The 25,940-nt window shown below is 44.1% G+C and overlaps 1 protein-coding gene and 1 pseudogene across 3 annotated transcripts in view; both read right to left on the bottom strand.

Annotated features, from left to right (window-relative positions):
- The window catches only part of ELAVL4 (ELAV like RNA binding protein 4), a 126,710-nt gene that overhangs the window by 19,021 nt on the left and 81,749 nt on the right, over nucleotides 1-25,940 (bottom strand). For 2 of the 3 annotated variants that reach the window (XM_055341868.1, XM_055341869.1), the window contains exon 3: nucleotides 6,630-6,733. In XM_055341868.1, the coding sequence (XP_055197843.1) occupies nucleotides 6,630-6,733 (104 nt within the window). Of the gene's footprint in view, nucleotides 1-4,288; nucleotides 4,348-6,629; nucleotides 6,734-25,940 lie in introns of those variants that run through there. The other variant, XM_055341870.1, reaches the window with a different exon arrangement.
- Nucleotides 15,479-15,877, bottom strand: LOC129520696 (40S ribosomal protein S12-like; annotated as a pseudogene).

Here is a 25,940-nt window from a genome sequence, read left to right on the forward strand (position 1 = left end):
ATGTCCCCGACAAACAGAGACTCATTCCCACCCAAGGCAAATGTTCTGCCCCGATGGCTGCATTGGGTCTCTTCCCGGATTCCTGCAATACAGGATGGAGCCTCAGAGGCACTGCAGGCTTCTTTTCCCATAGAGAACAGAAGAGCAACCAGCGTGGATGAACCTCTGAGGCCTGCACCATCTTTGCCGTCTTCCCCACTTGCCTCTGGACACCCGTTAGCATGGGGCCCAGACACCAAGGGCAGGTAGCCCAGGCTGGATGCCTGGAAGCCCGAACCCACAGTTCTCCTAACAGCCATGGCTAGCTGGCTTCTTGAAGGCAGCTCACATCCTACTGCTGGCTTCTTCCCCACTTGCAGACAGCTAATGCCCCCAAGCCCCATTCCACACACTTCTGAAACCACGTGTCCTCTCAGCCTGGATCTGTCTGATTTTCTTTTGTAATCCAGACCCAGGACACTGGGGATGACCTTTAAGATCCTGAAATCACAACAACCTCACTGGGCAGGGAGAGCAGGGATAGACACCTGTCCCTGAGATTACTCATTTGGAGGAAGTCAGCCGGGAACCGGGGAGCAGAGCAAGCTAACAGAAGCTCTCACAGGAGAGAAAGAGCAGCCTGGTACAACTGGGGTACACAGCTCTCCAGTTTCCCCTGCTGTGGCTATGTGCCCTCCCTCTCCTGGCTCCTTGGGGATTCAGTGATCCAGCCTCCCCTGCTGACCTTGGCAGGGGAGAGCTCCCACACTGCTCTGTCTCTAGCTGTAACGGGGGAGGAGAGAAAAATGCCTTTTTATTATTAATAAGATTGGGGGAGGCAGTCTATCATTTCTGGGTGGGGTGATACCCGTCAGCAAAAAAATGATCTGCTAACTGTCCGGGAAGCATTAAGAGCAGTGATAGGAGAAATAATTGCTTATGCCAAGTGCAAAGAAAAGATGCTTCAGCGGAACGAAGGCCTTTAGCAAGGCAGGTGGATTGGGGGAGGGGGGGAGCGCAGCACCCTGATGACCCTTGGCAAGTGGAAGAAGCGGGAGGGGCAAACTGGACTGAGCAGAACTCCAGTGCCAGAGACCCCTGGAGGCCCCGTTAGGCTACTAGAACAAAGCGAGTGTGGAGAAATGGCTAAGCAGCCTCCCAGCACGGGGATGCCCGGATACAGGGGCTCAGTCTGTTATCCTTCCCAGAGGAGGGAGGTTTTCTCCTTCTGAAAAGCCTTCACTCACACCTTCCACTTCTCCAGTCCTTCTCCCTCCGGAGCTGGGCTGCTGCCTTGTGATAAAGCCTCCTTCCTACTCTCACGGCCCCTCTACTGACTGAGTGCCAACCTCCCTGGGTTCGCTCTGAGTGGCCGAAGCAGCCTTTGTCCCCTCATTCCTGCTCCAGTCCTGAAATCACTCACACCTCCGGTTTGCACAAGAGCTGTACTCTGGGAACGTTTTCTTAAAAAATCATATTTTTATAATTTGAGTAATAGCTTAATGCAATTATTAGAAAAAAGCAAGACACATCATTTGTAAGCCTGTAATGCAATGAGAAAAGGAAGGAAATATATAAAATGGTGTTTACAGTATTGAGTTGGGAATGGCTGATACTGCCTTCATTATATGGTAACCTATTTTCCAAATTATTTATAAATATGCATGCCTTGCTTTTAAAATGAGTAACAAAGCTCCTAAAGAGCTGATGAAAACCAGTGTCTAAGGCTGACAAAACCTAGCACTATAGCCTGCAAGATGCTGGTTTCATTCGTCAAACACCCCAAGTGACACACCATTGCCAGATGAGCCTTCTTGGAACTTTCCTTTGACCAGGTCCCTCTCCTACTCAAACCTCGCACAGCTTCCTACTCCCAGCACCTCTGCCCCCTAACAATGGGAACCCCCGCAGCCCGACAGCCCCATCTCATGGCATTAGAGTTGGCCCTTTGCGTGTCTGTGTCCCAGGTGAGACAGGAGCTCCCCATGGAGGCAGAGCAATGACCACTGCTTTACTCATGCTCCTCAAACTCAAGTTAAAATCCAAACTGGTGTCCCACTACCCTGAAAGGCTTAGTGGGAGTGATTCCAAATCCTCATATTCCACTTTGGGTCACTTTTTACTGAAGCTTTTCAGTGTAACTTGAATATCAATACACACTTTCTGTAAAGATATCCCTTTTGAAGGTACTATAGACCATCTCATTTTGTTACTAATTAATGCAACAAAGAGTTGGAATGCTACAGCTGGATACTATGCAGGGCTTCCTAGTAAGAGGCTGAAATTACAGTGTGGACTCCGAAGCTACTGTTTTAGAGCGCGTGGAGACAGGCGAGAGCCCAGGACGGGGACGGGCATCTAGAATCCACAGCCATTTCACCCACTGCTTCCCAGAGTCTGAAGGGATCTCCGTTGGAGACAAGTGAGGAAAAAAGCTAATCAAAAATGCATTCCAATGCCTTAAACGGGGCAAATCATTTCCACTGGGTTCAGAGTTGAAATCCTCAGAAAAGACTCAGTTTCCCAAGTGGAGCACCAGGCTGGTCTGGCAAGCTAGACGTGGAAGCCCATGGTCCATGCCATGCTCGCTGACACACGTGGATGAGAGAATGCCCAGGGCACTGCCCTCTCAGGGTCTCCCAAATGCCAGGACCTAGCACAGAGCCTGGAAAGCAGGGATTCAAGAAGAAACAGCCTCAAGTCAGGTCTATCCGCAGATTGATGGCAAAAGCCTCAAACCATGGGTCTGTTTACTGAGGGACCCGGAGGGACCACACAGTTTGTTTCCTTTTTTTAGCTCCTAAAAATGCTGGAGAATATAACCTGTGTGTGTGTGTGTGTGTGTGTGTGTGTGTGTGTGCAGAGCCAACACACACCCACACAATCTTACAGAATGCATGACCTTCCAACACTTATGACCCATTGCCAGAGTTATTTTTGAAACACACTTCCTGTCTCCAAATCTCACTTACCAACTGTGTGATCCTGGGCAAGTCTCCTAACCTCTGTGGGCCGTAGTTTCCTCAACTGTACGAAGGAGTGAGGAGTACTTCTTACCGGGCTTCTTAAGTAGAATTAATGTATGTAAAGCCCCCAGCCCTAGAGCTCCTTCAAGGATTCAATCCTATCAAGCATGTGAAGGGGCTGGAATACTGTTGGACACAGAGTAAAATATTCAATATAAGGTAGCATTACTATTATTAATTATTAGTATAATAAGTAATTATTATCATTTCCTTTTAAGCTCATGCTCACATATTAAGCAGCTCTGCTTGTAGCAGGATCCTTCACAGGACCTTTGGATGCTAACTCAGCTCAGCTGCTGGTCACTTGCGTGCCTTTGCACAAGTCACGTCATCTTTGAGCCTGGCCACTTTCTCCCACTAAATGAGTTATAATCCAAAGAATAATCCATCTGCAGTCACATGTCTGCAAACATGTACTAGATGTTCCTAGGAGATCACTGTAATGCACGCTTCCAAAGAATATGCTTGTTTTTTCCAGATAGGCACATTATCAGCAGTCATCCATGCTACTTGTAGGGGCTTAATTAACGAGTCATGCTCTCTCTCTGCTTTGATGCTGTGTCTAGGCTAAGATTGTATTCTCTTTGAGGACAAAGGCCTGGCCTTGCCCTCCAATGCCCTCGGTATTGGCACATAGTTATATTACATCCCCCTTACTAAAGGGGTGATGAAAATCTGTAACTGGGAACCATCATTTGTGGGCACCTTCCCCTAGCAGCCCAGTAATGAACCATTCACTTCCAATAGGCAAAACAGTGTTTGTGTATCCAAATTTGACTCCAGAAGCTGCAACCTGCTTGTCCACAGGCCAACTATTAAGTTTTGTTTGGCCTGACCACCTATGCTTTAAAATTTTCTAGTTGGTTTAAAAATTGAGAGATTAAAATTTTTTTCAATTATTTTATTGAATAATTGGAAGATCTGGCAATAATCCGGGCTTAAACAATCAGCAATAGCTGAAGACGGGCTGCTGTTTTTATTGCTCACCAAAGTCTCCACCACTCCCTCAGGGCTTTCTAGAACTATCCCTGAATTGAGCTGTTAATCATTAATCATCAAAATTTAGGAATTAACTCTTGTTTTGCCTGTAACCACACTGTGCATTACATTTAAAGTGGGTGTTTTTACACGAAGCAGTCCAGAAAGGTGAGAAGGAGGGACAAACTTGACCACATCTTGCAAACATGTGCTAGATGATTCTGGGGAGATCTCTGTAAAGCATGCTTCCGGGATACTTGTGTTTTCCAGATAGGCAAGTTATCTATTCCTTCATGGAGTCAGAGCAAAGAGATAAATCTCGTGTCACTAATCAAAGCAAACTGAAGCAGAAGTAAACAGTGGCCTGAAAGGCAGAAAAGCAATTTTAAAAAATTAATAAATGATGAGACTATTAACAGCACATGAAAAGGGTTTGCTTTTTCCCCCCCCTCCCCTTTAATATGATTTTTACCTTAAACATTGTGTCCCTTTAGGAAAGGGAAGAAAAGTTAATAAAGGAACCTATCACTCAAACTTAATTTTTAGTATGGCAAATAAACTGCTTTAATGAAAGGGCTGAAATCCCTAGGTTTGCACATTAAATTTTCATTCGTAGTAGAGAATGGAAATTATTGATTCAGTCATGGCATCATGCATTCTGAATCCTACGGTGCCTCGGAAGCCCACGTTACTGCTGGGTGCAAATGTGTTGGCAGCCTTTTGATGCGGGGTGAGCCCAGGGTGGGTAAGGGGGTGGCGCAGACTGTCTCCTCACAGAATGAAAATAATCAATGTTCCTTGTCTGTATGGTTCACCTAGACAAAGCACTGCTTCCGACGGCATGATGGATCAGGGGGTGCATTCTGAGAACAGAAAAGCCGGGTCCAATCAGTCTTACAGGAAGCCCAACAGCTTCATGGAATATTAAAAAAAAAAAAAAAGGCAGAATGGATGGCTGATGATTTGATCCTAAACTCTTGGGAAGGTTTGGGTTTCAAGAAAACTGTAGAGGAAAGAAAAGTACTTTCTCAGTTCAAGGTCAGGGTGTCCATCAAGGGAAGAGTAAATGTCTGACATTCTAATGCTGAACTAGATAGCACAGAAAAATCAATCAAACCCACAAATACAGCTCTCCACCTGGTGTGGCCTCAACAAACAGTCAGGGACGTGAGCCTCCCATCTTCACCTAAAGCATAAAAATAGGTATGTTTTTCCTTTGAAAGAAATTAATCCTCCTGCCTCTCAGAGGACTACCCCATAATTAAACAACTCTTAATTATTTCTCCAGTAGATAACTCATAGGGATTGATTGTAAGATGAGATGGAGGCAGCCTGAGTCAGGCCCATTTTGGGGTAGGTGTGCACCATAGCCCGTATGAGGTCAGGAAAGCAATCCTTTTTAGAAATAAAACTAAACTCAATTACAAAAGTAAAGCTGCTTAAAATAAAGGAAGGAAGGAAGACAATCATATAATATATTACAAAAAGAGAAGGTTTTGGTTTTGTTTTGTTTTGATTACCTCCTAGAGCTAAGGTTATCTTATACCAATAGTCTCCTCTGTCAGTCTGGATGTTGGAAAAGTAGCTCTGTTGAACCCAAAAGTTCTGCTTTTGTGTTTTCATACGCTGAGAGCTGGTGCCATCTATAGATTTCCATTCTGGGAGAGGTTTCTCTTTTGTCCTACTTTGCGTCAGACCTGCTGTCGTGAGGATAAGAGCGCCCAGGAGACACCTCCCTGTGGTTTAATAGGCTATGAAGGATGGGACTCATTAATGGGCTGGCAGCTGCCCCCAAGCGGACACTGCCTGGAGGGGGCGGAGGAAGAGGGGGAAGAGAGGCTGAGGAGGAAGAAGCTCCATCCAGGAGACCACCACTGGCTGTCGGAGGGGGTCCTCAAAGCAAACAGCACGCTTCCTCAAGGATCTCTACAAGGTGAAGTCTGAACGGGGAGAGTGACAACCCAGGCACAGAAACCTGTCTGGAGGAGCAGGCTCTGGGTGACTGTTTCTCTTTTTCGAATTAAAACAATCCCATCTGAGATATGATCTACAGCCCTGATTATTTTCCAATTGCTCCAATGCCAGTTTTTCTGTCATTCCTCTACTATGTTCCTATGTAGCCATCCCTATTACACCAGAGTTTATTTATAACTGATTTTTTCTTTTCCAGTCTCAGGAGACTAACTGTCCACCTTTAGGTAAAGCCAAACTGTTCAGCCCGGCACACAAGGCCCCTGCCCACCTCCCATCCAAGCTTAGGCCATGCTATTCTGTATGCTGTTCCCCACTCATAACGTTTACGTTCATTTCCACAGCTTCCCATGTGTGGTTCCTCCTGTCTAGAACAGCTTCCCTGCCACAGCTTCTTCCCATGGCTCAGTTCTGGCCATCTTTGCAGACCTGGGCTCACAGGTCTTCTTTGTGGACCCTGACACCCCATCTGCCCTCTGGTCCCTTCCCTCTACTCAGCCTGCATTTCATTCCTTGTAATGATCTGTGTCCCCCACTTAGTGCAGGGGATGATAAATGTCCTTTGCATAAACCAAGGACACCACTTCCAGCTCCCTCATAGTCTGGATTTATTAGAGCAAAGGGATGAAATGTAACCAGTGCTTCCCAATCAGTAACCAGCATATCACTTCTTACCTTTATGGTTTTGGTCTGGAGTCTGAGTCCATTTAAAGTGTTGATGGCTTTCTCTGCATCCTTTGGATCAATATAGTTAACGAATCCATACCCTAAACTCTGTCCTGTGGAAACATTTTTTAAAAAAAAAGAGAGAAAGAGAGAGAGAGAGAGCTCAGTATCTTTATAGCAGAAACACTTCCCATTGCAATGAGTCAAAACCCTCCTCTAATACATGGTTCCTTTTACATCAGGGTTTACCCCAGGTGGAAAAGTTTCCAGTTTTTCCATCTCTCACTTTGGTCAGCCTGTGAACTCACAGGAGCTGCCCAAGTTGGGAATGTGTAAGTGCCCCTGCACATCGACATATATACACAAGGGTCCACTTAATTGAAAAAAAGTGAAAAGGTAGTGGAAAGAGAGCAGGTGTGGGTTGTTAGATTTGAACTGGAGTCATGGGGCTTTTCCTGTTAGCTGTGTGGCGATGGAGAGAAGTCATTCAAGGTCCCGTTTTTTCCCCCCACACGTCTTCTTTGGAGATAACAGCACTTGGCACCGACAGGTTAGAAAGTGTTAATGAGACACTGTGCATAAAATGCCTACCAAGTACATTGCCTAGGATATAGTAGCTGCTCAACGAAAGACCGCAGTGCTATGCCCAGTCCTGTGAAAGTGGGGCGAGCGCCTGAATGCAGTAGCTGCGCCTGCTGCCTCGGTCACATGCCAGCCACGCCCACACTCCGAGGAATGTAGCAGGATCTGAGCAGCAAAGACTGAGACATTTATAGTGAAGGCATGACCAGAATTTAAAGCAGTTGCTACAAATCACTGGTTGCCCTTATCATCCCCCTCCAGCCCAAGAACAATTAAAAAAGGGGGGGGGGTTCTATTGGAAAGAACCGGGGAGCTCCTAACACAAAGGGGAGAGTGCAAACGCATTCTGCAAAGAGGGCTTAGCTCCTTTAGGTGGAGATGGCATCGACTTGTCTGCAAAGAGAGGTAGCAAGTGACAGGGCTCCCCCCTAAGTGAAATAAAAATAATGTGCTTGCGATCGTGCCACTGATTATAAATAGTCCATCAGCTCTGCCATGTGTCATCAGCCAGAAATATCATTAGGGAACTTTACATTTTCTGACATAGCCTTTAAGAAACACAGAGCTTAGGGTGGCTGCAAAACCAGCTTGAACTTCCCCGGCAATGTTATTGATTTGTGGGCGGCAGCAGAGCCCAAGGGGAGGGAAATGACAGGACGTCACATGTCAGGGAAGACTGATTACATAAAGCTCTTTCTGGAGTACCCGGGCCAGGGCTGGGAGACAATACAGCAAAAAGCCTGCCATGTCCTGGTGACAAGAGCCCATTTCGGCAGCCAAAAAAATCTTTCCAACAGCTTCTGTTTTGCTGGTAAATGTCTGTGTTTGTGTTGGTTGTAGGAGGGAACCTGGGAAAACAAGTTGGGTTCTGGATCAGAAAATGGGTGACTTTGTTATCCTTCATAGGACGCAAGCAAAGAGAATCACGAGGAATGGCTAAGTGCCCATTTTTGTCCCCAAAATGGAAAACCCGAAATGACAATACTTTCCATTAGAATATTCCTTTGTGTTTGGGAATTACAGGGTTAGAACAGGAAAGACAGAACCAAACTTTGCCAGATATACCCTTTATAGGCAGAATTAGTAACTGAAGCAGGAGGGGAGAATGTTGAACATACTCCAGCTGCAGGGCCCCTTCTGCGTGTGTGTGTGCATGTGCGTGCGTGCAGGAGAGTAAATGTGTGTGTATGAGAGAGAGGTGTGTGTGAATTACATGACCCTTCTACATGTTCTGAGGAACTTTCGCAAATCCAAAAATATAAGAGACATTAGTTTAAAAATATCATTTATCCTAAATTTGGCTCCACCTCATCAAGCCTCACTAAATTCACCTAATTAAATCCATTTTCATCATTCAAATTTATCAGTTCTATTTTCCTTGTAAATAAGAGAGGGCTTAAAAATTGCAGTACCAAAATATTCTTACAATTATTCATTTTAAACAGTCATGCACCAAGTTGAGATGCTTAAAGAGCATTTTTAAAAGCAATAATCTCAATGATAAACCTTAGTTATGAGTTCTAGGAAACAAGTCAGACAATCTATCCAGCTAAATTGAATTTGTATGAAATTAAAATTGAAATATGAAAAAATATAGACAAAACACTCACCACTTAACTGCAAACATTGAACCTAAACCCAAATAGTTCATGATTCATCCTACTGATGGAATGTATATGGAAGAATTTATCATGCCTACCTGGGATGCACGTTCCCTGGTATTTCTTTCTAATTATTCATCTCTTTATGGAAATCTGCAACAAATATAGTGGCTATGATTTCTACAGTCTATATTTTATCTTTGTTTTAGACCCTTGCTTCAGATCCTAGGAAGGTTCTGAAGGTCAAGTCAAAGAAAGGACTCCTTTTTTTTCTTTAAGATTTATTTATTTATTTTAGAGAGAGAGAGAGAGAGAGAGAGAGCAGGGGGAGGGGCAGAGGGACAGAATCTTCAAGAAGCCTCCCTGCTGAGTGCGGAACCTGATGCGGGGCCTCAAATCCAGGACCCATGAGATCATGGCCTGAGCTGAAATCAAGAGCTGGACGCTCGACCAACTGAGCCACCCAGGCGCCCAGAAAGAAAGGACTCCAGCCCAGCAAGCTGTGTCAGATCCACTCACCTGCCTATATGAGTCCCACACCCACCATCACCTCAGGTTGGCAGCAATTAGCACAACTGTGCCATCATCATCTGCTCAAGGTTTAGAGACAGATTGCACTTAACATCAGGAATGAGGGTGCTTTTGAGAAAAACTAAAAACCAGATGAACATTGTTTCAGAAAGGAAGGTGGGGTGGAAAGACTGGAGGTCCTCCTTGATGTGAAATAACGAGGTGCAAACTCCAAAACAGAGCACCTCATTGAACAAGAGGGGGACAGAGGTGGAAAGCGCTGCCTGTGAATTGAAAGACAGGAGATAAACTGCGGCCCGAGGAAATGGCCGGTGGTGAGCCTAGTTCAAGAACAGCTTCTGCACGTGCTTCTTGCCAACACAGGAGTCCAGCTAAGTCAAATAAAAAATACTCAATGGAGCTAAGCAATCTCTTTTAAAACACTCTAGAGAGGATTAAATCCTGAGGTAGAAAATATAAAAACCTAAGCCTCATTTCTTTCAAAAAGTATTAGTAGCCAGGGAGAGTAAAATGAGGTAGAGTTTTATGTTTTAACTTGTATGTATGGTGGGCATACATTGGTGATGAGTTTTAGGTTTGCAGTTCTATATTTAAACGCACATAGAAAAATACAGATGAAACACATTCACAAAAAATACCAACACTAGATCCATGGGGACCAAGAGAGCCACCATGCTGGGAAGACCCCAGGGGACCCAGTCTGGAGCCTAGAGCGAAGTGTGTGTGTATCCGCATCCCAGAAATAGATAAGGTCCTCTTATTATTCCTTTTCTCCCAAATAACAATAGCTTCCTCCATCAGTGGTAGCAAGATTTGACCATAGAGGTATAGCGACAGTATTTTCAGAACAGAACATTTTTTTAAACTTTATTTTTCTTCTCAATTTATGCCTTTGATAGCAAGCTGATTAAAAAAAACTACTGAGGTTATGTTTATTGATCATCAATAAAAAATAAAATCAATAAAGAAAAGAGGATATTATGAAATGAAGAGTGTCTCCCAAATTCATAAACTATTGTGAGTACCTGGCTCCTTGAAGCTCAGGTGATCCACATCCCTTACATGTGACCACCCCTCATGGTCCTGTCCAGAAGGCATGGATGACAGATCTCTGGTAACCAGGCAGGGGCAGGAAATGCATTCTTGGCAGTTTGGGGTGGAAACTTAAAATTAGAACGTAGTTTTCAAGGGGGAAACATTATCCGTAGTGGCGACATTGCAAGGCATTTCAGGGTAGTTTGGAAAAAGAGGTTCATGTTTTTAACCAGCTTTTCTAAACTCTGAACCTGAATATTTCTGTTTTTATAAATTGCACAAATGCACACACACACACACACACACACACACACGATGTGTCCTCCTCTGACATGGCAACCTCTCCCTTCTGCTAGGATGATTTGTATACAAACTTCCCCCCGGAAACCAAACACCTCTTCTCGCAAGGACTGGCTTATACAGCGTGCTTCCTCCAACGCAGGTGCTCAACAGGTAGATGAACGAGCGGATATGCACGACCGCACCAATCCTCCTTTTCTGGAAGAACACTTTGTTTGGGTGGAAGGAGGGGGACCTGGGGAATTCTTTTTGCTTTTGTGAGAAAGGGAGAGCATGACAAGCTGGCACCAAGGACTGGAAAAGAAAACACCAAGAATGTCTGGGTGGGCTCTCCTCCAGCACAGATCAGGTGCTGCCCACCCTCGGAGTTTCCAAAGTGCCTGGCTGCCCATTCTGTTGCATCTGGCTCTCACACCAACCCTGTGGGAGACATAATCATCATTTTATAGATGTGGAACTTGAAGATCAGAGGAAATAGTGATTTGCCCTACATTACAGAGCTGGATCTTAGTCTAGATCGGGGGTTGGCAAACTTATTTCTTTTTTTAAAGATTATTTATTTGACAGGTGGGGTGGGGGGCGGAGAGAGACAACACCAGAGAGCACAAGCAGGGTAAATGGCAGAGGAAGAGGGGAAACAGACTCCCTACTGAGCTGGGAACCTGATGTGGGGCTTGATCCAAGGACCATGACCTGAGCCGAAGGCAGACACTCAACCGACTGAGCCACCCAGGCCCCCTCGCAAACTTTTTTACATACAAGGTGAGATAGTGAGTAGTTTAGGATTGGTGGGTCCTCTGGTCTCTGCCATGACAACTTCGCCATTACAGCATGAAAGCAGCCATACATAGGCTATATGTATTCCAACAAAACACATTTAGAAAAACAGGCAGTGGGCTCAACCTGGCCTTTGGGCCATAGTTTGCTGACCCTTGGTTTAGATCTTTTGACCCCAAATCCAGTATCATTTGCCATACTCACAGTTACTCCATTTGAACTAAAATGTCACTGACAACTATTCCAAAGCCCTGAAATACCTCTGATGCTTTTTTGAATCATCTAAGAAAAACGAAATTACCTTTAGTAGTTTGTGCTAAGCATTTTTATTGTATCCAAACTCTAGGAATCACCATCATAGCTGATTATAACCCCTCGTTTTCCCAGTCATTCCGGATAGAAGTTGTTTTCCCTTGTCTTTGGGGTCCTGGGGGTTATGACAGCAGGACCCCAAAATGTGACATCCTCATGGTTGATGGCAGCAAGAGATGCCACCCCTTTGCAGGGCTGGCTGGAAGGGACCTCAGCATTTCTGCACTCCAACCTGCACACTTGGCTCTTTCTTTCTTCAAAAATCGTCATTCTCCAGAAACCTAACAGCTACTCCCCCCCCTCAACTGTAAAGCCCCCAAGGGGGCAGCCATATGGGTAGCTGCTGTTGATAAAAACTTCTGAGTTGAGTAAGGAATTTTTTGAATGTTAGAACCCCTAGCTCAGGCTGAAATTCTGTTCTCAAAGCACATGATAAAATCCCCAGTCACCTTAAGATCACCTGCATGGCGGTAATCCACATGCTGGGGTAACTGCAGCCTACTCTAAATCCCAGGACTCCTTCCCTGCCAGTCCTGAGATGCCTTTCCCTGTTGTCAGATGCCTCAAAATTGACCTGAACACACCCTAAACAGGATCAGAGAGACCTGCAGCTGCTACTACTACTACTACTACACACACACACTCTACATACCTCTGTATGTGTATGTGTGTGTGTGTGTGTGTGTGTGTGTAAACTATATTTACTTGTTTAACTTTGGTTTAGTCACTTAAGGTTTATTAGCCTGTTCCTTTACCTGGAAAAAGAGGGATGATCCCTTATCTTCACAAAGAATCACCGTGAGGATTAACTATGTTAACATGTAGACTAACAGGGTCTATCTTGTGCCAAGCACAGTGCTAAGCTCCCTACTAACGTTTCTTAGCTTAATCCTGTGCAAAGTGGGTATCATTGGGCCCATCCTGCAGATAAGGAAAATGGGCTAAGACATGTTAAGTATCCTGCCCAAAGACAACCAGCAAGTAGGGTTCATGGCTAGGATTTGAATAAGCCCAGGTCTGTATGACTTCTCAGCCCATGTTTTTCTCCCCATGGGGTCTGGCCTCTGTGAAAAGGCACAGCAGTGTTCAGCATCAAGTAAGCACTCAGGGGGATGCACACACTCTGCACTGGGGAGAGCTTTGAGATGCTGGAGCACCCATGGTTCTGCACCCATGGCTCTGTTCCCACACAGCCCACCTCTGTGGGCTTTACACAATGTTAGGCAGTCTGAGTCCTGGCTTTTCTCCTGCAAGCTCAGGGTCAGTAGAGACAACTAGTCAGATAATTTATTTTCTTTTAGTAGTTCATACAATCGCCTTAAATTAAGTATGGCTTAAAGTCTTGGGAGGATGGCCCCTGTACCAGCATCATTGGCATCATCTGGGGATTTGATACAGAAATGTAACGATATAAGAAACGCAGCTGCCGCTTATTGCTGTGTGGCCTTAGCTAACTAAGTTAAGTTAACCTCCCTACACCTTGGTTTCTGAAAAAGCTACACAACCTAATCCATAGTAACAAGGAAGGGAAGCTCCAATACGAAAGTTCTCAGAATTTCTTTGTATATATTATTTCTTTTCTTCCCCCAATTCTGCATTCTTACTTTGTTCCTTTCTGCTACTGTAATCTCATCTGTAAAATGAACCTAATGTTACTTTTTAGGAAGATTAAAAGTGATAATATATGCAAAGTGCCTGACATATAATAGATGCTCAATAGATGGTGGATCCTTGTCTTTTTTCTACCACATCACATTAAATACTGCCTTCTACAATCGTCTATGAGAATGCTATCTCCTCAGTAAGGCCCCCAACCTTCTTAAAGGTAGAGAATGTTTTTGATGCTTTACTCTTATATTGGAGCACACGATATGCAACAGGCACATAAATTCCATACATAACAGGCACCTACAATGAGCTACATACTTGAGTGGGCCCCAAAATGACCAAGAAGTTGTTCCTAACTTCAGGGGACTTAATATGCAGAAGGGAAGATGGATATAAGAACTACTTTTAGGGCAGCCCAGGTGGCTCAGCGGTTTAGTGCCACCTTCAGCCCAGGGCCTGATCCTGGAGACCCGGGATCGAGTCCCAAGATCGAGTCCCACGTCGGGCTCCCTGCATGGAGCCTGCTTCTCCCTCAGCCTATGTCTCTGTCTCTCTCTCTCTGTGTCTCTCATGAATAAAATCTTAAATAAAATCTTAAAAAAAGAATTACTTTTAGTTCAGCAAAAATAATAAGTATATCAGAGATATTTCTTTTAAAACTATACACAGGAACAACAACAAAAAACTATATACGGGAATGGAGAGGAGATGGAGACTGATTCTGTTTTAGCACAGTGCAGAAGGCTTCCTGGAGGTGGGAGAATTTGGGTTCTGAGATGAAGAAACAGTAGAATTTTGGTATGGCTTTCCCATAAAGGGATGATCAGCTTCCAACCTAAGGGCTAAATCCAAGCATGGCATACATTTACCCCTCAAGTATTTATTGAGCACCTATTATGTGCCAGACACAGTTCCATTTGCTGAGATTATAGCAGAGAACAAAAATACTTGGTTTCTGCCATCACTGAATCTATATTCTGATTGGGGGTGACAGAGCAAGATGAGAAAGGTAAATAAAATATAAAGTTTGTCAGATGATGGTGAGTTCTTGGGAGGAAATAAAGCACAGAAGGGGGAAGACAGTGTAGGGGATGAGGCTACAACTTTTTAACAGAGTGGTTAAGTAAGACTAAGGTGACATGACAGCAAAGACCTGAGGGAAAAGAGGTAGCCGGTCTGAGGGAAAGGCATCCCAAGCAGAGGAAATATTATGTGCAAAGGCCCTGGGGCAGAACCATGAGTGGCATGTTGGAGCAATGACACAAGTGAACGTGAGGGCAGCACACCACTGCCCTTGATAAATGCATGAAAAGAAGAAAGGAGCAGCCCTGGTTTCTTTAAAATACTTATACGGTGCTCTTGAATAAGACATGTAGGAAAACCACTCAGCCCCCTCTCCTCCATCTTGCAGATAAAGTGAACATCTTTCTGAAACCAGCTCTTGATGTGACTCTGTTCCTCATTAGACAGAGGGCAACCTGAGGCCAAGATGGTATTTTATTCATCTCCATAACCCAGCACCTACCAAGGGCTCCAGGACATTGTTGGATAAATGTCTGTTGGGTGAATGGATAAATATCTCTTCACATACATAGTTACATCCTCTTGACCACATTCAATCTCTCATACACTGAACAGAAAGAAACCAGAAAGAGCAGCAAACTCTTTTCCCAGGGCCTTACCATGTTCAGAGGAACCAAACTCATGAGATACACCTGACAGACCTGCAGTCTCTAGTCTGAAGGAGACTTTATTGCTGCTCAGAGCCAATCCTAATATTGGAAAGGCTGACATGGGAAAGCAGGGAGGGGTAGGCCTGCCGTGTGGTGCTCAAGGGAGAGAACAAAGACCAGGGAGAAGAAAGTTGTAGAGTAGACTTCTGCCTTGATAAAAGGAAGAACTTTCTAGTAGGGATTTATAAGGGTGTGGCTGCCTCGTGAGGTGGTAAGGGCTCCATGACTGGAAGTAGGCAAACAGGCCAGATCAATGTCTTACCAGGGGATGTGGAGCGGTCAGCAAGATGTACTGATGCCTTCTAATGCTACGGTTCAAAGATTCTAAATTATATTTTATTTATTTATTTGAGGAACAAAAACCAGGTTTTTTATTTGTTCATTTCTTGCATAGGAAGTATTCCTTGGTGACATCCTTGGCTTGAGATCCTTTACCACCGTCCTCGACTACCACACAACTGCAACCAACCATTTTACAGGGTTTTCCCTGTCTGTCAGTTTTGCAGAGGCCTACCCATCCCCCTACTTTCTTGCTGCCACCAACCTTAATTTGTTTGATTTGGTGCTCAGCACAAAGGGCTTCCACCAAATTGACATACATAAGCTCAACACAGTTGGACGCAAGCACACAGAGATGGGCTCGGTGCTCGTCTAAGGCTGTGGAAGCTTTGGGAATTCCTTACACCAGGCCATCATGGATGAGGGAAGTCTTCAACACCTCTTGTAAAGCAGTATTAACATCCATTACACCTCCATCAGCAACGCCTTTCTTGGCCATGGCAGTGGGCGACTGGGGGTCGGGGCAGGGAGGGCAAATCTTGAGTGCACCTGAGCCTCTGCCTCTGTGCTACCTGGTGTCAGCAGGGAAAGAGCTAAATTATATTTATTTTAGACCCTATACTCCCAACTTCTTTCAGTTTATCCTGAGTTCTAACTGAGGAAACAAAAAGAATAGAGAATAATTACTAAGCACCTATTACAAGCTAAACACTTTACATATATCATTATTTAAATCTTCACAACCTCTGACGCAGGCATTTCTATCCCTGTTTTATAGAAGGGGAAACTGAGACCCAGAAAGTAGAAATAACACACCCAAGGTTATTTGGCCACGGAGTAGCAGCCAGACCTGTCCGATTACAGAGCCTGTACACTTACAGCAGCTGTGTCCTGGTTTCTTGAATATGTGCTCATTTGTATGCTAAACACACCTGCTGGACATGCATAGCACAGTGTGCCTGAGACTTTGAGAGAGCCTGGTTTTCTAGTACTATCTCCAAGTCCTCATTCTTTTCATTTAATTCCAATGTATACCCTCAAAGTATCCCAGTCCCACCTTTTAACTTGGTTGTGCCTGCCAAGCTGGATCTGGTACATCATAGAATGACAGTCTTGGAAAGGACTTTGGTATCAGTCATCTTCAAGTCTGTTCTATAAACTCTAAAACTGAAGACCAAGGAAGAAGCGAGGGGTTCATGGTCTAGTAGGACAGTCAGACCTATGAATCAATGATAGTAGAGTATGGTTCAGTGTTACGACAGTTAGAAGGAGAGAGAGCTTTTTGAGACTAATCCAAAAAGATTGATAGGAGATAGCCAGGCAATAGATGAGAAGGGCATTCCAGCAGGAGGGGACAGCATGAGCATCCATTCCTCGAGGGGAAAGACCTGTCACTCAGTTTACAGCCATTACTTCCAGGAGGCCGCTGATGGTTGATATCAACCTGAACTGTCAATACCGCTTCCAAGTTGAATCTGCTCAGATGTATATATGACATCTTCCTAGACCTCTGGAGCATATTCAGGAATCATTTAGGCATATGAAATTTTGAGTGTATCTGCTTTCTGTCAACAACGAACACTATCGAAAGTGTAAGCCTCCCTTATTTTGAATTCCCAAAGTATTTAAAATTACACTGAACCGGTACTAGGTTATTTCCAGAGGCTACATTCTGGCTTCCTAAGTAGATGTAATTTCCCCAGAAGCTGAGAACTCATCATGTGGCATCAAGATGGCAATGACCAAAAAGCACTTGTCCCACAGGAGGCATTCAATATACGCTTGCTGAATGAAATGCAGTTCTTAGTGAACCCTAAAGCCCTTCTGGGCAGGGACATGGATCTTACTAATCTTGGTATGACCAATGTCTGGCACATAGCAGGCTTTCAATAAATCTCTGTTGAACAGATGAATAAGTTAACAAATGCAACAAGTGAATAAATAGGAACAAAAATAGTTATTTGGGGGGCACCTTGAGTGGCTCAGTCAGTTAAGCATCCGACTCTTGATTTCGGCTCAGGTCACAGTCTCAGGGTCATGAGATGGAGTCCTGTGTCAGCTCCCTACTGAATGTGAAGCCTGCTTGAGATTCTCTCTCTCCTTCTCCCTTTGCCCTACCCTCCCCCCACCCACTGGCTCTCATGCTCTCTCTCTCTCTCTCTAAAAAAAGAAAAATAGTTATTTTTTTGAGTGCTTACCATGTGCCAATCACTGTACTGAGTTCTTTGGGGTTTTTTTCAGCTTTATTGACGTACAATTGACAAATAAGATTATAAGATATTAAAAGTATACATTACGATGATTTGATATATGCATACATTTATTTATTTACTTCCTCATATTTTTGATGAGAACATTTTTAGCTGACTCCTTTATGTCTTTTATCTCATCTACTCTAAAACAATTCTACAACATAGGCATTATCACTACCATTTATAATCCAGAAGACTAATGTCCAGAGGCCTCAGATCCCAGGACACAACTCCATCTGGCTCCTAAGTCCATACAGGCTTTTGATAGAGTTTCCCGATTTCAGAGATCGTATCAACCAAATTGTTCAAGTAAATGTGAAACAAAGCTTCTGTTATTGGGGAGAGGCACATGGAAACGCACAGACTTTACACAACAATTTCCAGCAGTCCCCAAAGCAGGAAGGACCAGTTACAAAACTACATTATTCCAAAAAGAAAGCCAACCAACAAATTCTCAAAGGAGTTTTTTTTTAAGCCTCTTTTGGTTTCTCCTATAAAATAAGTTGCTCCAAATGAGAGATCTTCAAATGTATATTTCAATAATAAACCTCAATAACTGACAAAATGAAACTAATCTGAACCCTATTTTTCTTCTGTCTGTTCAGGGAAGAAAGGCGATTCATAAGATAAAAAGCTAGTATCAAGTACTTAGTTTTAAAAAAAAGCTGAAAGGGAAAAAGAGAGAATGTGCCAGGGATAATAGAAACCTCAGTGACAACCACCTCACCCTCAGCATCTATCACACAAAGAGAAGTGTTCAGACTGATGACCCTGGGGCAATGAAAGGTTCTTAATCGAAGCAACATTCAATTAAATTATGCACAGAATATTCTTACAGAAGGGAAAAAATAGTCAAACATTTAAACATATTTTTAACGAGGGTTGAAAGAAAAAAAAGAGGATTTTGGCAAACTCCCAGCTACCCACAGAAATGAACCAGAATTCTTAATTCTTGGTTGGCTTGTTCTCACATAAAACAAAAGGTCTTGATGTCAGACAGACAAGGCTTGCCACCCAGAATGGATGCACACCAACAGGTGATTCCAGAAATGCAGCCGATGTTAGACAACGGTCTAGCAACAAAGGAAAAAGAGGCAGAAAAAGTTATCAGGGTAGTACTAATTACATACACTGTAATTAGCCTTCGGGCAAAATGAGGCTGCCTATGGGTGAAATGTCTGTGGGTGAAAGGAAGTGCTGTGTTTGACACTAAAGACAAGGCTTCCAAAACTCCCATCACACGCTATTTGTATAAAGCCTGTGTGGAGGCTCCTGATACCATGTCGGGATTTAGATTAAGTGAGATAAGTTATGGGAGAGGGCCCAGCACACGGTAGATGCTTCATAAATATTAACTGAATATAAATCTATTAAAACTGCCTCTATCCAAAGTAAAAGAAAATTCATGGCTCTCGATGAAGGAGGTGAGATAAATAACTTGTCTGTGCAGAGAGAAGTCAGGATGTCAAATATGAGCTGGAGAAGGACTTTCTCTGAGAATCTTTGTCAGTGTGTCATTTCTGAAATAAGGGCTTGCGGATCTCTGGCCTTGGACTTACCGCTAAGAGCTGTGTGAAATGCGGCGATGAGTACCCCGTCCCTATCATCAAGGAGTTCACTGATAGTAAAGTACCAGACAGGAAGCTCACAACCATGTTCGGTTCCAACAAATGTTAAAAGAGAAATTCCCCAGATCCATGAAAAAGAAAAGAAACAAGAAAAATAGCACATTTCCCTTTTTTATCACCATTCAGCTTGCAGGTAAGAAATAAGACAAAATCAAGAAATAAAAACCCAAGAACAAAGGACTCACACAGAAATGGGTCTGCAGAGTAGGAATCAGGGAGGGAAGCGATCCTCTTTAATTTTTTTTCTTTCTTTTTTTTTTTTACAGCTAAGGGCTTCTCAGGGAATGGCTATACCGTGCAAGTGTGACCAGCCTCATTACACCGAGTCAAGTAAGTACCTGGGAGAGGTGAAAATGAAGGAATGCCCGGAAATGTGTGTGAGAATCACAAAATGTAAACACCTTCTATGGCTCAGCTCTTTTGGGCAATGGAAAATGAAATGTCACCCTGACAGAACCAAATGAATCCATGATTTAAATAGTGCTCAGGACGTGCTCAGTACTCGGTGACTTTCAACAAAAATGCCTAATATGTGATGGGGCTGTGTTGGTGCTGAAGAGATGGATCCATCCGGCACCATATTCAGTTTCTCTCGGGGAGCTAGCAAGACTTTTCTAGGACACCAAGGCCTCCACTTGCCCACCCATATGCAAAAGAGGACCTCACCTCTTTCTTAACAAAAGAAATGAGGTCATCAGGTAGGAACTGCCCCAAACTACCTCGTTCCCTTCTACTTGCAAATTTATCCCTAATGGAGCTCCATCCCTCTCTCTTAGCTTAGAACCATAGTTCATAAAATGCTGGAGGAAAAAAGGTTCTGAGGCGATGGTTACATATTATACCTTCCTTTTAAGATTTATAATGCACATTAGCACGGACTCAAAGAAGTAGTGATAAAAAGAAACCTCTTTTTAACTTGGTTCACTTCCGTTTCCCAAACTCATTTGGTCACAAAACCTCTTTTAAAAAAACATATTACCTATTAAACTTCTTTTGGAAAGACTTTTAGATGAGATTCCCAAATGAACATTCCTATTTGAAACAGGACCGAATACTGCCTCAGGATATAATTACCCTGAACTGGGGGGTCTGGGCCTGTGCTCTGAGCTAGAGTTCCTGAGATACCAGAGAGGCCCACAGAAAAAAGGAAACCAAGCCAGAGAACTTCTAAGGTCTCTTTTCACTGTAACAACCTATGATTCTGTTCCTCAGAAGACATCACAGAGACTTGCTTCTGGGATAATCTACACAGGACGGAGAGGCATGATGGGGAGGGGGTCAGACGTTTTGAAGACAGATTTTCATGTTGGTACAAGTCGTACCAGGTCTGATTTCTAGCTTACTATGTGTCAGTGGTCAGCATGCAATCACTCAAGGAGTTTCACTCAGAGAACCAAAGACCCAAAGGAAAAACAAAATACAATTGTGTGTGGGTGTATGGACTCCCAAGCAGGAGCACACATGTATACGTGCACACACAAACACCTGCACATTATCTATGCTTAACTGACTAGGCGCATGACCCTGGGACCAATATAGTATTGCAGATGAAAACAGAGCCAAACAAACCTGGGTTCAATTTTGCTCTGACATTTAGAATTTGTATGACCTTGGACAAGTTATGTAACTTTTCTGAGCTTGTTTCCTCACCTAAAAATAGGGCTAATAATACCTACACCTCACAGAATTGCTGTAAGAATTATGTTACTGTACACCAGGTGCTGTTTTTGAGCGTTTTATATGTACTGATGCTCGCAATAATCCTATCAATATCCCTATTTTACAAATGAGAAAACTGAGGCACAGAGAGGGTAAGAATTTGCCTGTCAAACAGCTAGTGACTAGTAAGGCGGGGATACTAAGGCAAGCAGTCAAGCTCTCCATTACCAGGCTACGCTGCCCAGCACAGTTCCAGATTATAGTAGGTCCATGATATCCCCTGGGAAGACACACAGACACACACACACATACACACACAAATACACAAAAACCCTACACCTCCTCTTCCTCTCTGGATTTAAAATGTGCTGTTTTTGTCATTAGTTTATTACCCAGGCAGTTCAAGTGGGCAGCATGCAGACACCAGCTTCCCAAACATGAGGATCCTATGTGGCTGCTCAGGGAACAGAAGAACAAATTCAGCACTGAGAAATGTTAGTTCATTCTGAATGATGACTCACAACCACTATTTTCACAAACAGCCTGCTAATTAAACTTTCTTATGAACCCTGCTAACCAATTTTTCCAATGCATGGAGGAAAAATCATTCATTATAGACCGGAATCCAAAATCTAATATTAACAGCACAAGTAGGATCTGTAGCATTGTAATTTGATCAGCTTGAGCATTAATAACAGTTAGACACTGATGTCTGAGAGAGTTAATCAGCTTTTGTTGAGATGTACGTAGATAACTGAACAAAACATCTGGAAGGCAGACTAGAAAGCAAAACTAGCTTATCGCAAGGGGTTTAGTATTTGCTTTACCCTCATAAATCCCCTGCTTACCATGTCCTATCTTCTAGGTGACTGCAGTAATATCCTGAATTGGTATAACACTTTAAAGACTTATCAACATATTAGCAGCTCATCTCACGTCGAGACACAGTAAGGTGGAAAGAGCCAGTGTTATTATCCCCGTTTTATGCACAACAATCTGAGGCACAGAATGGTTTGATCCACTGAAAGTCCCATAGCTAGAATGAGAATTTGGTGGGTCCTTCCATTTTATCACGTTGCCACTCATAAAGGTGGCTTGATTTTAAAAACAATCTCAGAAATCATCCTGGCATTTCTGAATATTGAACTCAAGGCTTTCATTTACAATCTTCCAGAACCACTAAAACGGCTGTTCATTGTTACTGTAGCTATTTCTGAGGTTTACTGGAATACATCCTACACAGCCACATGCAAGATTCAGGATGAAACAGCAAGAATGCGAGGAGCCCTCTCTGTGAAGGGCCCTTGTTCCAACTGGCAGCAGCATGTGGTCAGACAGACATGGGTACACAGACAGTTTGGTCAGTCGCTTCAAACAACGTGAACTTTGGTTTCCTCATCTAAAGAATGGGGCTGCTATTACCTCTTGGGGTTGTGGTCAGGATTAAATGAGATAACAACCACAGAGCAACTGGCATCCAGCGGCGCTTAATAAATGTAAGGTGCCATTCCACTCTCCGGCCTTCTCCTCTGGCATCTCTTACTTCCTACTCGGAGTTACGTAACTGAGGACTGAACCAGGGACAGACAGATACCAGCTTGTCCTTTCCTCTCTCTTTATCCATCTGTTGGCCCAGGGGTAGGACACTTGGTGAGAAAGAAGACGGAAGCATTTAGGAGACAGAAGGGGCCCCTCCCATTTACAGGTTGCTTCAGCTTACAGGTGCCTCCACGTGTGTCAGCTGGTTTGGATGGCAAGTACCACGCAAAGACAGTAAGGTAAGGATCTATCCTACTGTGTGTTGAGAAGATGGAGGTCCATGGGGATAAATTGCCTAATGCAAGGCCGGGCGCACACCTGTCATGCGTGTGTGTGAGAGGAGCTGGGCGATGGTGCGGGACTCTCCTGGAGGTCGGTCTCACTGCACCGTGCCTGGAATTCCTGACAAAGAAGCATCCGGGCTGTGTGTGTGTGTGTGTGTGCATTTGTGTGTGTGTGTGTGTGTGTGTGTGTGTCAGGGAGTGTGGAGCACTGGATGGAGTGCTCTATTTCTTTTGGACTTAGAGTGGGGTCTGTCTCCTTGTGGGCTCCGCTGCCTGGCAAGGGGCACCGAGAAGAGGAAAGGTGGCTGAGGACCAGTTCCAGTTTGCAGGATCACGAGCAAGAAGTGAGAGTCACCTTTGATTTTCCTGTTTGCCGTCCAGTTCAGAGTCCCGGGCAGCGGGGAACCCACCAGAAGTCATTGCAGGAACCCTTCCCAGGGAGATGGAAGCAGAGGACTGAAGTGCCTACGTGCCCTGTGCCAGGGTGTGAGGGGCCAGGGAAGACTGAAGCTGGGATACCTCAGTTCAGGGCAGCAAGTGAGGAAGCCCAATTCAGAACACCCCCTTTGGCACATTATTTACAAAAACAATGAACTCAGGTACTCCACTCAGGCAGCTTCTCTCTGGCACTGCCTGCCCTGGCCAGAAAACAAACAAACAAACAAAACATGTTAATCAATCCGACGTGGGTTCAGGCAAGAAAGATGAGGAAAGGAAAACTCTTTGTATGTGATTCCAGGCTCCCTATGCCACCCTGTATCATAGCTGGCAAGTGTCTCCGTGGAGATCTGCGGGCTAATGTGAGCATGGGGCAGGGAGCGGGGCCGGGGCTGGGGTCCTGCTTACCACTTGAGAATGGGATCAAGGTCACATCTATTTTCCCTTGATGTAAAGAAAACTTGGGCTAGGTGGTTTGTTACTTCTCGGACAACTCACCTAGCCACATTGAACTTACTTTTTCCTTCTCGTTCTCCTTTTACCATTTCTTCTACACACAATTTGGTCTACCTGGCTTTTTAAAAAATCCATGGCTATTTTAATTCTATCTCTTTTCCGTACTATCTTACAAAGCCAATTCAAATCCATTTTTAATCAAATGGCATGCAAATAAATAAAAAGAAAAAGAGGAGTTGGGACAGGCGACGAGCAAAGAGAAGAAGGAGCAAGGAAAATAAGAAGCCAAGTGCTCCTGACTCCAGTCTTCCTTGGCTGCACTGGCCTCATTTGCAGTGAGTACAGACATTGTCTATATTGGTGATTTCAACAGGGTCAGAGGAAGTACTAAAAGTAAAAGCCTTTGAAAACAAACAAAAATGGCAAATATTGGGGATGATTAAGTATACATTTTAAGCCATACCACCAGTAAAATGATTTAATCTGATTCAAGATGTTTGTGATGGGAAATTCCATTAGCAGCCTTAGGAATTAGAGTAATTACCCTAACTAGCTGTATCCACTTAATGCTGATGGGACCTCACGTATCACCAGACATCCAACTACAAAACAAGGGCCAAGCAGAAAACCAGACTTACAAGTCAGCAAGAAATTGAAGGAGGTGAAAAGAGTCGCTGAGAGAACACGTAACTGACCTCAGCAAGATAAACAATGATTCTCAAGGCCTAGACGCCACAGGGAGTCTGCAAATTGTCCACCTCCTTCCACGTTAGGTCGGGTTATTTATTAGTAAAGTAGAAAAACACAGACTTTGGAGTCTGACAAACTTGGGTTCAAATCTCAGCCCCACTGCTTATTAGCTATGACCTTGGATAACTTATTTAACCTTTCTGAGCTTCAGTTATTTTATCAATACAAAGGGGGCACTAACACTCACCCACAGAATAGTCCTGACTGTTCCACTCACTGTCCCTTGGAGAGGTGTCTGAAACTTGGCTCAGCTGCTGCCTCTTCAGCGACCGGTCTCCCCCAACCTGCTCTCTACCAAGATCCCAGCTCACTCCTATTTGATACTTGTTCTGAGATCCCCAGCCCACCGTCATCTTGTTCCCCTTTGAACCCCAGTAGCCGATGTCTTCGTGTTCATTCAGCAGAGGCAGAGTGCTAAGGTAAGAGAAAGACCGTAGACTTTGCAGCCAGACAGATCTAACTCCACTCTCCAGCTAACTGATTCTCAGTCTTGGCCTCCTTATCTGTAAAATGGGGATAATACCAGTGATTACACATGACTGCCACACAGCTGCAGTGAGATAGCATGTCATGATGTGCCTTGCCCTGTAGCTGACACATAGTAGGCCTTCCGTCAACTCTCCAGCTTCACTGCACTGTTAGGAGTCTTTCTGTGCTAATGAAATTAATAGGCAGGGTCAGGAAGGGTAAGCTTCGACCTTGGTGAAAAACAAAACAGAACAGAGGCGCCGGGGTGGCTCAGTCGGTTGAGCATCTGCCTTCAGCTCAGGTCATGACCCCAGGGTCCTGGGATCGAGCCCTGCATTGGGCTCCCTGCTTACTGAGGAATCTGCCTCTCTCTCTCCATCTGCCTCTCCCCTCACTCATGCACTCTGTCACTCTCTCAAATACATAAATAATAAAATTTAAAAAAAATCCCCACACAACAGAACAAAACCCTCTACAAAATAGCAAAGGTGGTATGTCCACATCCCAGACCTGCAGGCTGCTGCAGGGCCCCATAATGTGTCCTGGCTTCCCCCATCCCTGCCCTCCCAGCAGCAACATGTAGGCACAAACTATGTTTTAGCCTCTCTGGCTTCCTCACAGACCCTGATACAGAATTTAAGAGAAGAGAAGGAAAGGGAATAACATTTATTTGGTCTGAGAGAGCAGACACTAAATAAATACTGTTGGCTGATTGAAAATGTTTTACAAATATAAAAGCCTTATACAAATATATGGTCTCTATCTGAATTTTATGTTCTCTCCAAACTAGAAATATCTTCTCCCATCAAAGCTCAATTTGAGGACTGCAGAAAAAATAAAAAGGCAACTTAAAGATCTTTAGTTCTTACAAGGCATAAAGACAGATACAGGGTTCATCGGTTAAGAGCAGTAAGGAGGATGTGGAATAAGGAGGGGGGAGCCAGACCGAAAAGAGAAATCACCCTGCCACACCTCCCAGAAGACAAGAAAAAAATGAATTTCCCATTAACACATTTCAGAAAGCACTTTCCTCCTACCCTGAAGCTGATGAATTACATTTTTAGATAATGTGTGGAAATTTCAACTTG

Source organism: Nyctereutes procyonoides, unplaced genomic scaffold (assembly GCF_905146905.1).
Source record: "Nyctereutes procyonoides isolate TBG_1078 unplaced genomic scaffold, NYPRO_anot_genome, whole genome shotgun sequence".
Lineage (NCBI taxonomy): Eukaryota > Metazoa > Chordata > Mammalia > Carnivora > Canidae > Nyctereutes > Nyctereutes procyonoides.